General features: G+C 39.1%; 1 protein-coding gene across 2 annotated transcripts in view; it reads left to right on the plus strand.

The window, feature by feature from the left end:
- The window catches only part of ARHGAP21 (Rho GTPase activating protein 21), a 111634-nt gene extending 99522 nt beyond the window's left edge, over nt 1–12112 (plus strand). For both annotated transcript variants that reach the window (XM_066552172.1, XM_066552180.1), the window contains 12 exons: nt 403–467; nt 549–697; nt 2155–2294; nt 2382–2537; nt 2645–2723; nt 3169–3242; nt 3328–3417; nt 5390–5515; nt 5708–5749; nt 6077–6182; nt 7938–7969; nt 9532–12112. In XM_066552172.1, the coding sequence (XP_066408269.1) occupies nt 403–467; nt 549–697; nt 2155–2294; nt 2382–2537; nt 2645–2723; nt 3169–3242; nt 3328–3417; nt 5390–5515; nt 5708–5749; nt 6077–6182; nt 7938–7969; nt 9532–11265 (2793 nt within the window). In that variant the 3' untranslated portion in view covers nt 11266–12112. The remainder of the gene's footprint in view (nt 1–402; nt 468–548; nt 698–2154; nt 2295–2381; nt 2538–2644; nt 2724–3168; nt 3243–3327; nt 3418–5389; nt 5516–5707; nt 5750–6076; nt 6183–7937; nt 7970–9531) is intronic.
- Nucleotides 12113–15163: the final 3051 nt, after the last annotated feature.

Raw genomic sequence — 15163 nt, forward strand, 5'->3', positions numbered from 1 at the left:
ATTTGTAGTAGCAATTAGTTCTCTAAGTACTATGTGTGCACAGGATTAGATTATTTTGGGTAGTAATATGCATTTACTTGCATTTTTTCTGCTTAAACTTACTTTCAGTTTAAGAGGTATTAATTAGATCATACTGCTTTGAAAAAAAACCCTGTAAATACCAGTACTTGATTTGTAATTACTCACTTTTATTTTCCTTGTGGTTTTTTCAGTGTTTTGTCTTTACTGTTCTCAGGAACTGCCTCTTAGGATGTTTGGTTTGGTTGAGGGTTTGGGTTTTTTAAAGTGGACTGAATTGTTGAATTCTATACTTACTTGGTTACCAGAAGAGTTAATCATATTCTGAAAGGATTTTTTTTCTATTTTATTAGATTATAAAGTCTTTCTCAATTTATTTTCTAGGATACTGGTGTTACTAGTAGAGATCTAATTAGTCGAAGGATCAAAGAGTACAGTACAATGATGAGGTGGGTGAATTATGTGTTGCCAGTGGTCTTTGTAGAGTTTTTATTTAGCTTCTTTCAGCTGAAGTAGTCTCTCTTGTTCAGTTCTTCAAGCAGCAAAACAGAGCCATCTCCCAAAACACCTCGCCAGAGTCTGAGTATCAGACAGACTCTACTTGGAACTAAAGCAGAGCAGAGGACTCAGAGTCCACATTCTCCTAAGGATGAGACAGAAAGGAAGCTTCTCACTAAAGGTCTGTATGTTTTGTGTATTTCTTTAGTTCCCTTCTGCCCCAGTGTAAGGCCATTGAGGTGCCCTTCTCAAATATTCTTTAATTCATGAATATACAGATGCAAACCAAGTATTAGCCCAGGGGTTTTAAGCTACAGCTTTAATCACTCATTTCTAGGAACTACTTAATCTCAGATCCTGAAACTTTTATTTTAGTCCCCTCTCAAGAAGTTTTTGTGGATTTTTTCCTTCAGCTCCATGTGGGGCTAACAGTAGTAAACACAGGTGTTAAGCTTCTTGACAGCAAAATTTTGCCATCTTTGGAAATAATATTGTGTGTAATTCATACTTCTGTCTCCTGCTGACTTGGAACTGATAAGGTAAATTTTTCCACTAAAGTGCTTCCAAAGTATAGAACAGATTTTTTTTTTTGTCTTAATTTTTAAAACACAGGAGTGAACTTGTATTATTTTTTCCAGAACAAAATTAATGCCTCCTGAGTTCTAAATGTCACTATGTACTCGTTTTTTTCTTTTTTTTTTTTTTTTTACTTTTTTTCCCACATAGTGTGTAGACATACAGTATTTCACATCAGACTGTTGTTTAAAAAAATGTTGTGTACAAATTCAGGCAACAGGATAAGCAACCACTTTTGATCAACCACTTTGGAGTGATTCAGTCTTGAATTAAAGCTATCAGTGAATTCTGTTTTTTGTTGCCAAAAAACGTCCCTTTGCTTCTGCAAAGCTTCACATGTAACTAAATTGCACATGTTGGGTAAATCTCAAATCTACTGAAAGAATATCTCCAGAAATAAGAAAGAAGTACTTATTGTGTTAGATGACTTGCAGTGCAAGATAAATGGGAATTGCAGTTTGTTACAAGAATTCTATAGGAGACATAAACAGAGAAACTGAACTTTTAATCTAATTTTTGGATAGAGAATATTTGAAGTGAGTAATGTTTGGAATTACTTAGGAGTGACTAAAATCTGTAATTTCTGAAAGAATGAGTAAGTCTGCACAAGTGTGAGCATGGCTCTAGAGTCTGATGGGTATTTCGTGCAGCAGTGTGATTCCATGGAGACTTAGTGTTGTGATACTAAATGTAGATTTAAATTTTTAAAAATTTTAGTAGTTTATATAAATATCAAGTTTAAATTTAGTAGTTTATCTACTTTTAGTCTTAGAATGATGAAATGCCACAGTAGCATCCGGCTCCTTGCTTTTCTAAGTCCAGGGTATGAGTATGTTCAGATTTATCTTATGAACCACAGAAGAGTAACAGAAGTTGTGTTTAAGACAGATGAATGTTTAATGAGTTGTTGCATAAAGCCAGGCTGGTAAAAGCTGAAAATGCAGCAGGTATCACTTGCTCTTTGCAAATCTGTTACCTATATTTACAGTCAGTTTTGTGGCATAAATGTTCTTATTTTTCTTCTTTATTTTCTTTTTTTTCCACTGTCCTAATAACAAAAAGATGAGACAAGCCCACCAAAAGACAAAGGGACATGGAGGGGCATTCCAAGCATTATGAGGAAGACATTTGAAAAGAAGCCTTCTGCTGTTGGAACATTTGGTGTTAGACTTGATGACTGTCCTCCAGCTCATACCAACAAAGTATGGAAGTAGAATTTTTCTTTTATTGGGAATGTAAAATACCTTTTAAATCACTTTCTTATCTATAAAACTCTTCTTTTTTTTCAGTATATTCCACTGATTGTTGATATATGCTGCAAACTGGTTGAAGAAAGAGGTCTGGAGTACACAGGTATTTACAGAGTGCCTGGAAATAATGCTGCCATCTCAAGTATGCAAGAAGAGCTCAACAAAGGAATGACTGACATTGATGTTCATGATGATGTAAGTCTTTAATCACATTATTTTCGCATTAAAATCCCCAAAACTTGTGGTTGTGTTGTGATCATAGAAATATAAAGCATGTCTGACCTTTTCTTTTAAACACGTAGAAATGGCGTGACCTGAATGTGATCAGCAGTTTGCTGAAATCCTTCTTCCGAAAGCTCCCAGAGCCCCTCTTCACCAATGGTAGGTTGTTTTCTCTACAGTTTTGTCTCTAGGAATTGCACTTGAACAGTTGTCTTACAACATTCAGATGATTTGAGAGAAAATTTAGGGAAATCATCCCCACTCTGCATTAAATGTTTTCTTTCCTAAAAAGTAGGGAGTCATGGTGATCATCTTAGGAATGAGAGGTGTAAATATAATTTCTGTGATGTGAAGGGATTATGAATATGCAACTAAAAGAGTAAAACTTTCATGTCTACTATTGCAGTATTCAGTGAAAGCTGTTTTTTTTTCCCTACTCTCATACAAAACATACAGTATAATGGGCTAATTTATTACTTCCAGAGGTCATTCTTTTATGTATGTTATTAGTGTTCAAGGGGTGAGTGGGGCTGGCAGATGGGGGTTTATATACATACATCTATAGATATAAAAACTCATATAATAATTTCTGCTTTTTTAACAGACAAATATGCAGATTTTATAGATGCCAATAGAAAAGAAGATCCTGTTGAGCGTCTGAAAACACTGAAGAGACTGGTAAACTAAAATCAGTTGTGTTGGAGGTGCACTACAAAATTAGCATTAAATGTTCAGTGCTCTGAATAGTGATTGTTCATTTCAGATTCATGATTTACCTGAACACCATTATGAGACTCTCAAGTTTCTTTCTGCACACCTGAAGACAGTAGCAGAGAACTCAGAAAAAAACAAGGTATTAGAAAGAAACATATAACATATTTTGGTTTGTCTCATTAGTATTATTATGTATTATAATATATATAATAATATATAATATAATACACAATTATTATTTTTGTGCAGGATCATTTCTAATTAAGGTGATAATTTATTGTTGTAGATGAAATTAGGGAGTGTTGTTATGTGGAGAAAATTTTTGTAACTGGCTAAGTACCTCCTACAGAATATGCATGTTTAGTGTGAATTAAGTTAATTCAGACTGGTAGTCAGTCTTTTTAACTCCTTGCATCCTAAATTCATCCCAAGTCTAAATTTCCTGTAATCTAATCTAGACCCCAGTAAGACTGTGCCTGGGCAGGGCACAGGTGAATAACCCTGCTGAGAGATGTTGTCACATCAGCTTTCTCTGAAGCCTGGCTTCTGGATGCTTGGGAGATTTTTAAGACTAGGACTTGCTATAGTTACTTGAGTAATTAACCTATAGATGCTGTTTCGCTGGTTCTAAGAAGGAAAATTCATAATATAAATGGTGGTAGTTCGTCACTACTGGATCTTTTTCCACCACTAAGTATAACTTTTTGTAATTTCCACAGGGTGGGAAAGAGGTGGTTTGTGTTAAGTGCTCCTGTGCATGCTGTAGTCCATCAGTAAATGCTAATAATAGTGTCCCTTTTTCAGCTCTCAGGGAGGGGTAGCTGAGTGCAAAGCTGTTTATAATATGGGTGTGCTTATGGATGTTTACCTCGGGGCAGATAACGTGGTAGCTTGGCTACCAATGTGCAGGGTACAGGAAAAGATTTTATATAATTGATGGTATATAGAAAAGCCTGTGGCCAAATCATTTAAATCATCTTAAATAATTTAAAAGATCAGTTGAGGTGAATATGGTAGGTTCTGTAAATAATACCTTCCAGTTAAATATGAAAGAAAAGTATTTGTGTGTTCATTAAAAAAAAAATCAACAGATTATAAACTTTAGTGAAATTACAGACAGTATTATAAGGAAATTATAGTAAATGTCATTTTTAAGTGCAGTGCCTAAAGGAAGCTTCTCTATCATTTTATGGTTTTGGTGGGCTGTATAAATGTTGTTAAATACTGTTAATATTGTTGAACATATAAGGCTAGATCAAAGAGGTGTTAGAATTGTGTGACTTGTCAAAAGACATAATTCAAGAGAGCATTAGGGGCTTGTGTCATGATTGCAGCTTAATTCTGGTAAGCACAAAGTCTTTGCTTCCTGTATATTACTGGTCTATTCTATACCAGAACAGTAAACTCTTAACTTAAAAGAAGTAAGCAAAAATAGAAGGTAAGTTCTGCTGCTGTTTCTTGAAATTATTTGTCACAGATATAACATTAGTCATATACTTAATTCACTTCTAGAGTAGTGACCTGATCGCACAATGCTGAGCCTGTCTCACAATAGATGTCTTGGGTCCATGATGTTTGTTCTGCCACCTCCTCTGAAGTTGGTGCAAATTGAATGGGGTCTTTGTCAGCAGATATAATACAGTATTTGACTACCAGCTTAATTTTGTGTGTGTGTCATATAAATGTTTTCAGGAAAAAAACAGGGAACTATCAATGACTTTTTACAAAACAAAAAATTCTGAAAACATCAGTGTTTCCAAGCAGCAGTGTTTCTTTAAGGAAAGAAGAAAAGATCCCCCTGGAAGTGTAAAGAATATGTCTGGGTTCTTGAGTTTTCTGTACTTGTGGAGCCATTTGCTTGCAGTAGGTTAAGGAAGGCTGGAATTCTGAATTGCAGAAGTGTTGGGTATATTTATTGCAGCTGCATATAGGAGAGTTTTGTTGTAGTGTAATATCCTACCTGAGTCAGTAGTGTATTTTTAAAAAACTCTTTCATGTCCTTATTTTAAATGGTTCTCATATATTTTAATATTGTTGTATTGCTATGCTTAGCCCATATTGCTGTATTTTCTCATTATAAATGTATGATCTGGAAATATTTCATTTCTTAGATGGAACCAAGAAACCTGGCAATAGTATTTGGTCCAACACTTGTGAGGACATCTGATGATAACATGACACACATGGTTACCCACATGCCAGACCAATATAAAATTGTAGAAACACTCATCCAAAAAGTAAGTGCATGCATTTCATTATTGAAAAAATAAGATGGTGCACACATCTACCAGCTTTTCTCTCATTGGGCCAGTTTGGGTCTGGTATTTATCCATCAAACTCTCACTTTCAGTAAAATCTATGTTTGATTGTGCCACATTTGGGTTTTGAATTTCCTGTGGGGTTTTCACCTTTTTTATTTTAACTTTTAGCATGACTGGTTTTTCACAGAAGATGATGCTGAAGAACCTCTTGTAAGTATTATGGCATAAATACTTGTATTCTAACTGCCTTAGTTTAGAATCTGCTTCTGCTGCCTCTAGAACTCCTGTATATTTTTTACTATGTCACTGTATGGTTTGCTCTTCAGAAGCACCTTTATAGCTTTCCAGTCCTTGTAGTAATGAATTCTATTCTTTTTTTAAAAAGCAAGCCATGCATTTGTTTTAAAAGCATAAAGGAAAATAGGACACGCTTTCCTCGTGTTCTTCAGGTGAATAATGCCGTTTTCTAAATGCTGTTGAATCGTAATGAACTATTTGTGAAACGATGATGAAGAGATCTTTGTTTATTAACTGTAGACAGCAGTTCAGGAGGAAAACACTGTAGAATCTCAGCCAGTGCCAAACATAGATCATTTACTCACCAACATTGGAAGAACGGGAGTATCTCCTGGAGACGTATCAGGTAACTCTTGCCTGGACAGTGTTAATCCATAGGCTAGAATAACCTACTCTGTTAACTCAGTGTAACTCTCTCTTCCTATTTTCTTTTACTAATAAAATGTTTTCCTTTTTTCCAAAAGATCATTTAACATTTCTTAAAGACTTGAATTGTTGATAATCATGCATGATAGAATTTGTAAGACTTTTTTTGTCTAACAGGAATTTAATCATGAAAAGATGAGGCTTGCACATAGTATTTTATTTATTCACAGTATCCATGCAATCATCATCGTGAGGTCAAGCAGAGACGCTGCTATAAAGTGGTTTGTTGTGATGGCAGAAAGACTGATCTTCAGTGGTGTTCTAATATTGCTCCTTGCCAACGTTAGGAATGCAAAAATTTGAGTTATATTTTCTTGTCAAGTGATGGACACTTTAGTATGTTGCAGTATGTTTATACTAAAGCTGGTTTCCTTCTGTTTATAAATGCCATCCTCTTTTGTGGCTAAGGATAAGCATTACAGGCTCTTTTTTGGTGACTTTTTCCCTTCCTCCCTTCACTCTACTATTGCACTAACCCAGCATGTTGTATCCCACGAATGTTATCCCTCCGTCTCTAGCTTTTGTTTCAGTTTTCAAAGGGTTGTTCAGCACTTACTGAAACAGTCACTTTGTCCTGATGTTGTAACAGGCGAAGTGGGAGGAGTCTATCACACGGTGATGTCATTAGTGGATTCTGTGATGTCACTGATGGACAACTGGAACTGTAGGAAGAAGGAGGACTGTTGCCCACACTGTAGCTGCCTTGTCTGCAGAAACCCCCGTTTCTTGTAAATGGAAAAAACCCCAAGTTGATCTGTGCTGTAAATTTTCTTTTAAGAGTCTTTTAAACAGATCAATGCTACTTTTTAAAAGTTTTTCTGCTGTTTCTTGTTATCTCTGAAGCAGACCCTGAGGAGAAATAGCATGGTATGGTCTACCAGTCTTTCTAGTCATAAAGCATTAGCCATGTGTCAAAAAGGGGCGTGGCAGGGGGCTCAGCTCTTTCTTCCCAGGGAGAAAGTCCCAAGTTCATGTTTTTTAGTCATTGTGCTAGCCCCTTCCTACCCCCTTTATAATTGTATAATCTTGGGTTTTGCGAGACAGTGAAACTATGGTGTCCATTTTTCATTTCATAAAAGCGCTTCTTGTGGGAAAGTACAAAACTGGTAGCTGCTGACATCTAGACAATTTAAAAATAAAATTTTACCTGTAAGTAGTAAGAGGTGGAGAGAGATGTGTAATTGGGGATTTACACAGAAAATATGACTTAATTCCTTTAAAACCTCACAAAAAGAGTATGACTACAAGAACCATGATTTGTACCTAGGGAGCCAGCTGTACAAAGACACCCAATTTTGCTTTGTGTGTCCTGAATCTCAGGAGAGTACACAGTGCCATCCTGAAAAGGTCTCTCAGCTGCGGTTTTGCAGGGGCTGTATACTTAAAGCATTGAATAAACATTAGTATTTCTGTTTTTTATTTTGAAGAACAGGGCTCCTTTGCCATTCCTATCATTGAGCTGGTTCTGCCTACAATTCACAGCATCCTTTCATGGCGGTGGCTTTCTGTGGTGCAGCTTGCATCTTTGTGAGCTCTGACTATTCACTCTGTTCTGGTTTTAATTTGCTTCACATCTTGTTCTGTGCTTGTCTTTTTCATAAGTCCAGCATTGTCTGTAACAATAATTAAAAAGTTGTACAGAACTGAGCAGATTTTTTTTTTAATTTCTCCACAGATTCAGCTACTAGTGACTCAGCAAAATCTAAGGTAAATAATTTTCTGATATCATATAGTTACAAGCTTCTGAAATCTGTTAGATGCTTCCCTTATTAAATCACTGATATGCAGGGGTACTACAGAGCTTATGTAGAATTTCTTGAGTAAGTGGTAGTACTGTTTTTTCATAACCTATTTTTGAAGTGTTACAATGGAAAAGGACTCGTGTGCAGTTAGCTGCATCTACCAAAGCAGTCAGCTGCATACAGCAACAGCTTTGTTCCAAGCTCTCACAATTGTGGGCACTTACCTTACCCCCTTTTTGCATCTTATTTAGTAGTGGTAATTGTATATTTAAAAAATGTACTAAATGTATATAGTATGCTCCCTGTTGTTGGCATAGTACTAGCTCACAGAGAGTATTTATGTTTCTCTGTTTCACTGAGAAAAGTATACTTGGAATTCAGCCTGTTCTTCAGGAGGTAATAAGCTCCTCCTCTAAAGGGAAGGCAAAGGCTGTGGTTACAGGTTGCTCTGCAGAATCTCCCTCAGAAGTGTTGCTGTGCTGGAGAGGAACACCTCATGAAGCAGGGGAACAAGGCTGGAACGTGGCTGTTTGTTCAATCCCCAGTTCAGTGACAAAGCCCTCATGTGACACATGTGGTTTGTCCCTCATGTGGACAAGCCTTTGTCTCCTGGGCTGTTGAGGAGTTCTGACGGTGGGTGCCTATAGCATAGGCTGACAGGCAGCACACAGCTGACCTCAGTGAGGCCATGGCACAGCTCTGTGCTGGCCTGCATTCCAGCTGTGGCACTGGTGCCCCCTTGGAGCTGGGAACAGGACTCAGAGCATCTTTCTGGTTCAGTGTGGAGATGCCAACACAGCTGCTCTGTGAGGATGTTTGGTGGCTCAGCTGTTTCCTCAAAACAGCCCAGTTTCCAGGATACCACATCACACTGCCTGTAGCAGCAAGGCTCTAAGTAGGAAAGGTGCATAGATTTGAAGGGGCCAGGTGGTAATGTTAGAGTATTGAAAACAGTTTTTAATTAATAAAATAGAATAATTTGGCTTGTACTTTTATTGTTTCTGTGCCATTTTAAAAGTAAGTTCCTCTAAAATAAGGAATTTTATTTTTTAATTTTCTACACTTAAACTAGTTATGAGTAACATTCATTTTATTGGCAGTAATTAATTGGTACCACCATTTACAAACTCATTCTGAAAGGTGAAAGATGAACTGAAAAATGGAGCAATTAGACTTTTTGTATAGGTAAGACCTTGAAAGGAGGAGGGATTGTGAGGCATCTGTGAAGCATTTGCAAGCCAGTCTTGAGATGGTTTTCTTACTGTAATGAGGTCTGCTTTATTAGTCAGTCAAAAAATAAATAGTAGCATACACAAACCAGTCTTGGCTAAGTGGAAGGGACTCAGATAAAAAGTGGAATGCTCAGGAAGGAAATTGACTTATTGGGCAATGCCATTTCAACTACAGAAGGAGCATGTATATGTTTCCTGAATGAAGATGCATTTCCTACTGTGAAGCTTAGGATGTGTATTTAAAGTGTTTCAGGCTTTTTGACTTTAATTATGCCCTCTCCCTTTTTTTTAACAGGGTTCTTGGGGTTCTGGAAAAGATCAGTATAGCAAGGAACTGCTTGTGTCCTCCATTTTTGCAGCAGCTAGTCGCAAGCGGAAAAAAACTAAAGAGAAACCACAACCAAGTAGCTCAGAGGATGAGTTGGATAATGTGTTTTTCAAGAAGGAGCTTGCAGAACAATCTCGTGGTGACACAGCAAAAGAGAACACAGCTAAAGGGGAATATGAAAGAGAGAGAGAGATAGGGAGAAAACAAAGGATGTTTGTCCTGAAGGAAAAAGAGAACAGCAGTAAAAAAGATGTGAATGTTGTAAAGGATGAAAAGAAGTCATTAAAGAAAGAAAATATCCTGACAGAGGAACCTTCACTGCCTTACGATGAAAAATGTACAAAATCATCAAATATCAACTGTCTGCAAACCGTGCAGAAAAATAGCCCAAAATTGCCTATGTCACAATCTTCTTCCCAGGTTGAGGAGACAGTGTCTGACTCTGGCACTATGCTAAGCACTTCCTCCCAGGTTTCCCAGCACAGATACTCATGCAAAAAAGTAGCCAGCCCGGAAATTAAACACAATGAGTTTTTAGCAGCTGATGTCAGCTCCATCACCTCAGATTACTCAACTACTTCATCTACGATGTATCTGACTGGTTTAGATGCCAGTATGCTGAGCCCTGAGGTGCAGTCAGTGACAGAAAGCAAGGGAGAAGATGCAGATGATGAAAGAAGCGAATTGATCAGCGAAGGGCGTCCCATGGAGACGGACAGTGAAAGCGACTTCCCTGTCTTTGCCACCAGCGCTGCTGCCGAAAGGCTGTCCAAAGGGAAAGTTCCAGAAGCGGTGAAGACCAGTCGGAGGAACTCTGAAGAAAGTGAAGTAAGTTGTACTGAGGGAAGTTCCACGCCAAAGTTAGAGAGTCGCAGACTTTTCAGCTCGCACAAACTCATTGAATGTGATACGCTCTCCAGGAGAAAGTCTGCACGGCACAAAACGGACAGTGAGGGGTCAGGGGACGCGAAGAGTGAGAAGGACTTGCCTACTGTGACCAAAATGTTTGACATCATGAAAAAAGGAAGATCTACAAGCAGTTTAGCTACATCAGCCAAAAGTGAGGCTGACAAACAAGAACCTACGTGGAGACTTAAGATTACAGACAGGTTAAAGCTGCGACTCAAATCATCTGCTGATGATATGTTTGGAGTTGGGAATCAAAAAGCTAACTCTGCAGAGACTGCAAAGAGAAAGAATATCAGGCGAAGGCACACACTTGGAGGGCAGAGGGATTTTGCTGAAATAAGTGTCCTGAATGCTTGGAAAGCTCAAGAACCAAGTCAAAGCAGAGAGAAAGAATCTGAGCTTTCAGCTGTGACTCGGTTGAAGCCAAAATGTCCAGCCCAGGACCTCTCGATCTCAGACTGGCTTGCACGAGAACGTTTACGCACTAGCACAACTGACCTTAATACGGGTGAAACTGGAAAGCCCAGACTTGAGAACACTAACTTAGCAGAGGTATCAAAGGTAGAACTGCCCTCATCTGCAGAGATGCAGGCAGATGAAGGCAGCTCTTCCAGCAGCTTGACTTTAATTAATAGAACACCACCTTCGGGACCATTTCAGCCACCAGACCAGGTAAATGGTGAAAATTATCAGAACATGAACAAAAACAACTTCAGCCCAGCAGTCGATGCCCATCCTCATAAACTGTCTGGGACCCAAGTGGTGAGATCTCGATTTTACCAGTATCTTTGAAATGGGGAGATATGTCCACTGCAGCAATTCATTAACTTACCCTTACACTTCCCAGTAACTCTGCGTGTGTGTGTGTGTGTGTGTGTGTGTGTGTGTACATATATAAATATTTTTTCCTGTACTGTTGTTGTTATGCAGCCTTCATTTGGGCTGGTTTCATCAATGTGCTCTGTGGAACGTCTTCACAGTGCATTACCACAGCCAGAAGAACACTAAAGTTAAAGTATATATATATATTTTAAGAAAAAGTATATTTGATGGCTGCATACAAATGTTGAACAAAGCATCTGATGCAACATGCTGTGTAGTGTATACATGGTTTTCTGACTGAGAGTTGGCCTGGCATTAGTATGCAGGAAAATTGTTCTTTTGGTTTAGTCACTAACAAGTGCCTCATTATAAATTCATTTGGTTTGTTAGGGTGCCATATTGCTAAATTAGAGAAACTTATTACAAACAAATAAATGCATTTTACTGTTAATGAGTTTCATTACATTTTACAAATGTTAACACAGGTGGCTACAGAGCTTCCATTCCTTAGGCATTCCAGTAAATATTGGAGTTTTATATTTCCAATTTTAATACAGATTTTGAGTTTTATGTGACTTGAATTTCTAATCTTTCTGTAAAATAAGTAACTTAACTGTACATATTACATGTGTATCTTTTCTTCAGATACCAGATTTGATATAAATGTTGTAACATAGGCGTGTAGATAGTGGATACTGGATGGAACTGGTTTCTTTTATTGAGAATATAATTCTGCATGAAGACCTAATGAATCCAAACCTGTATCATGCCTGTGTGCATTCCCACTTAAACACTGGAAATAAAATTGTTTTGGTGACTCTTTGTGTGATTTGAATTCTTTCTGATGAACGGTTCTGAAATATCACGTTTAAGTTGCAGTCAGCAACTGCACTTAGGATCACCAAACCTGCAGTTCCTCCTGGATGAAGGGCACCTCTCAATTATCTTTTGTTTGTGGGGCCACACTGTGCAGGTCAGCAGGTGAGAGACATGCAGTTGGTTAAATATTTTCATCTTTATACATAATTTGATTCTAAGGTACATAGCAAGTGGGTTTATGTTTAATGTGCAGATTTTGTAAAGTCAGAATGAACATCAATATCTGCCAGTTAGAACAATACTGTAGTTTGGGTCTTGGAGTTTTCATAATTTTAACTAAAAAAATGTTTTTCTGCCCTAAAAACTCATCTGGGTATGAACTCTATCAGTTATATTTTTTCATTGTATGTTCTTCCACACCTACTTGAAAACAAAGCAGCTGTTCATCACTTTGGGTGTCCCTGTGTCTTACACTGTTTATTGCTTGGCAGAGGATTAAGCCTCTATCAATGTGTCCAGTTACTGCAAGGAGAAGGAGTTGTGGTCCTGGGATGTGCTGGTGGATGTGCTTCTAGGCAGACCTCATTTCTTTCCCAAGTGACTGTTACAGTGCTGTGCTTTGATCTGCTGCGGTTTTGATCCGTCTGAGAAATCATAAACATTGGCTGTGAAGAAAAGTCCCAGATACAACAGCTGACCTCTGTGAAAGTTCTCACCACATAATTGGGTGCATCTAATAGCAGGTCCCATAGAAATGAGCCATGTTCTTGTGGTCTCCATGCAAACTAAAATGTCTTTCCTCCCAGAGCAGATGGGAGGTGGTGCATTAGCAGTGTTCAGGTGTGCTGTGTCAGGAGGAACAGCTGTGTTCTGTGAAGGGCAGAGGAACTGAGCATGGTTTTGGTTTCAGTTGTAACAGTAAAGTCTACCTGAACATCTTACTGGGCTTTCAGAACACAGTGCTGTGACACCTCCAATGCTGTTCATCAGTGAGTACCCATTGTCTTTTACTCGAGCTGTATTTTGTCCCATCATCAGTCTCAGAATCTTGTCAGTGTGTGCTGAGCATCCACAGGAAGTCACAGAGGCCTTTCAGTGAAGGAGTGAACTTAGGGAGGTACACAGGGGAGCCTGGGGATCTGCACCTTCCTCTGCTTTGACAGCCATTTTGATGGGTTAATTTCCATTTTGTTGTGTTTATAGATAATTGATAATTTTACTCCTGAACCCAGACACATGGCTGTCAACTTTTGTCTTTGAGAACATAGAACTGTAATTGTATTAAATGAACAAAAATCATCTGAAAAATTAGGAACTTAAAAAACAAACATGCAAAACATGACTTGTATTGGCTGACAGTGCTGCAGGTACCAATTTATTTAACCTGATCAACCTCCATGGTATTCTCTGCTGCTGCACTGGTAGCATGGAACATGTAGGGGAAACCCACGACTTGGGGGGGAGAGATGCAGGGAGCATCTACCAGGGGCATCAGGGAGAGGAGGTTACTGAGCTCCCCCTGAAGAAAGTAGTGAGTGACTGCATATCTGAGTCTGGAAAAATGCTGTTCTTTCTGCTTCTTGAAGACTGCCAAGATTTGGGTCACCTTAAATTTCAGCCAGTGTGGCAGCTGAGAAAAAGGACATTTTTAGGAGTCATTGCTATGCCCTGATCTTAACAGCAGTTACCTCAGATCCTTATCTGTAGTGCTTTTTTTACTGTGTTGGGGATTTGTTTTTTCTTTTTCCCCTTCCTGTGGAAGAGAAGGGTGACAAGTCTGATGGACTCAAGAAGGGAAGTGCATGCCTACAATCGACTGTCCTGAGGTGGGTACTGTCAGTGTTCCTCTGGAAGCTGGATCCAGTGGGATGGGGAGCTCCATGGGCTTGCAGAGCAGCTGAGAAGGGCAGGCATCACTGAGCCCCCTGCCCCAGCTCAGCCACGTGTGGCCAGGGCAGATTGCTCTGGGCTGGAGCTATGGCTGGGTTTGGAATATTGCCACAGATGAAAGCTCCACAACTTCCCTGGGCAAGCTGTGCCAGTGTTTGGTCATGGAGCAAAAAGGGATGGTTTTTTATGTTTAAACAGAATTTCTAAACATTGCTGCTTGTGTCCATTTTTTTGTTTCTGTATTTCATTAGAAGGATTCAGACAGGCTTGGGAAGTACTTCTGGTCTGAGGACTGTTTGCAGCTGTGAAGCTGCAAGTTGTTAGGGGCAGGATAAGCTGAGATCTGATGGAGAAATAATAAAATGTGTTGGTAGCAATGGTAGTGTTTGGATTTTTTAAATGGTCCCTAACAGCAATTCCTGCTTCAGTGGTGATCAGTGGTTTAGTCTGAGCTGCCTTTCTGGAGTGTGGTAGCTGGAAGGTGCTGAGTGGCTGCTTTTTAAGATTTTAAAGAGCTTGTCATGATTCCCATTAGCATCGCTCACAGCACTGTTATGTGGAATTAAGACATGGCCACAGTCCAGACAGTTTCATACCTTCTTTTGTGCTGCTGCAGAGCTGAAGGAAAACTCTTTGCTGAGCTGCACATTAAGGGCCTCGGGTTCCTGTGCAGCCTCTGAGAGTCTCTCCACTTTGTTCAGGCAGGACAAAAGAGTTTGAAATGTGGCCTCATTTACTACAAAAACTGTGGTTTTGTTCCCAAAGCCAGGTCATAACACCATTCACATTTAGATAGTAATTAACCAATTAATTGGGCCAGCCTTTGGAGAGGGGTGTGGTTGTTGCCTAGATTGGTTTAAAGCTGGGCTGCAATGCACCCTGAAGTGGTGCAGGTACCTGTGGCTCCCAGTCAGGAGGCTGTAAAAAATCTACCTTAACCATCTTCTGCTATTGAATCCATGAGATTTTAAACCTGCAGGAAGGGGTGCCTTTCAGTGGGGATCAGATGGATTTTGGCCCTGCACACTTTGTATGTCCTGCGCATCGCTCCCTTTTCCTGCTGTATGCACGCACCCCCTTTGGCTCTGCCTTCCCACCTCTGTCCTGCCCAGTGCAGGGGCTCTGTGCTGTGTCACCTTGTGTGGTTTTGCTGCAGCCC

The sequence above is a fragment of the Molothrus aeneus genome, chromosome 1, assembly GCF_037042795.1.
Source record: "Molothrus aeneus isolate 106 chromosome 1, BPBGC_Maene_1.0, whole genome shotgun sequence".
Taxonomy (NCBI): domain Eukaryota; kingdom Metazoa; phylum Chordata; class Aves; order Passeriformes; family Icteridae; genus Molothrus; species Molothrus aeneus.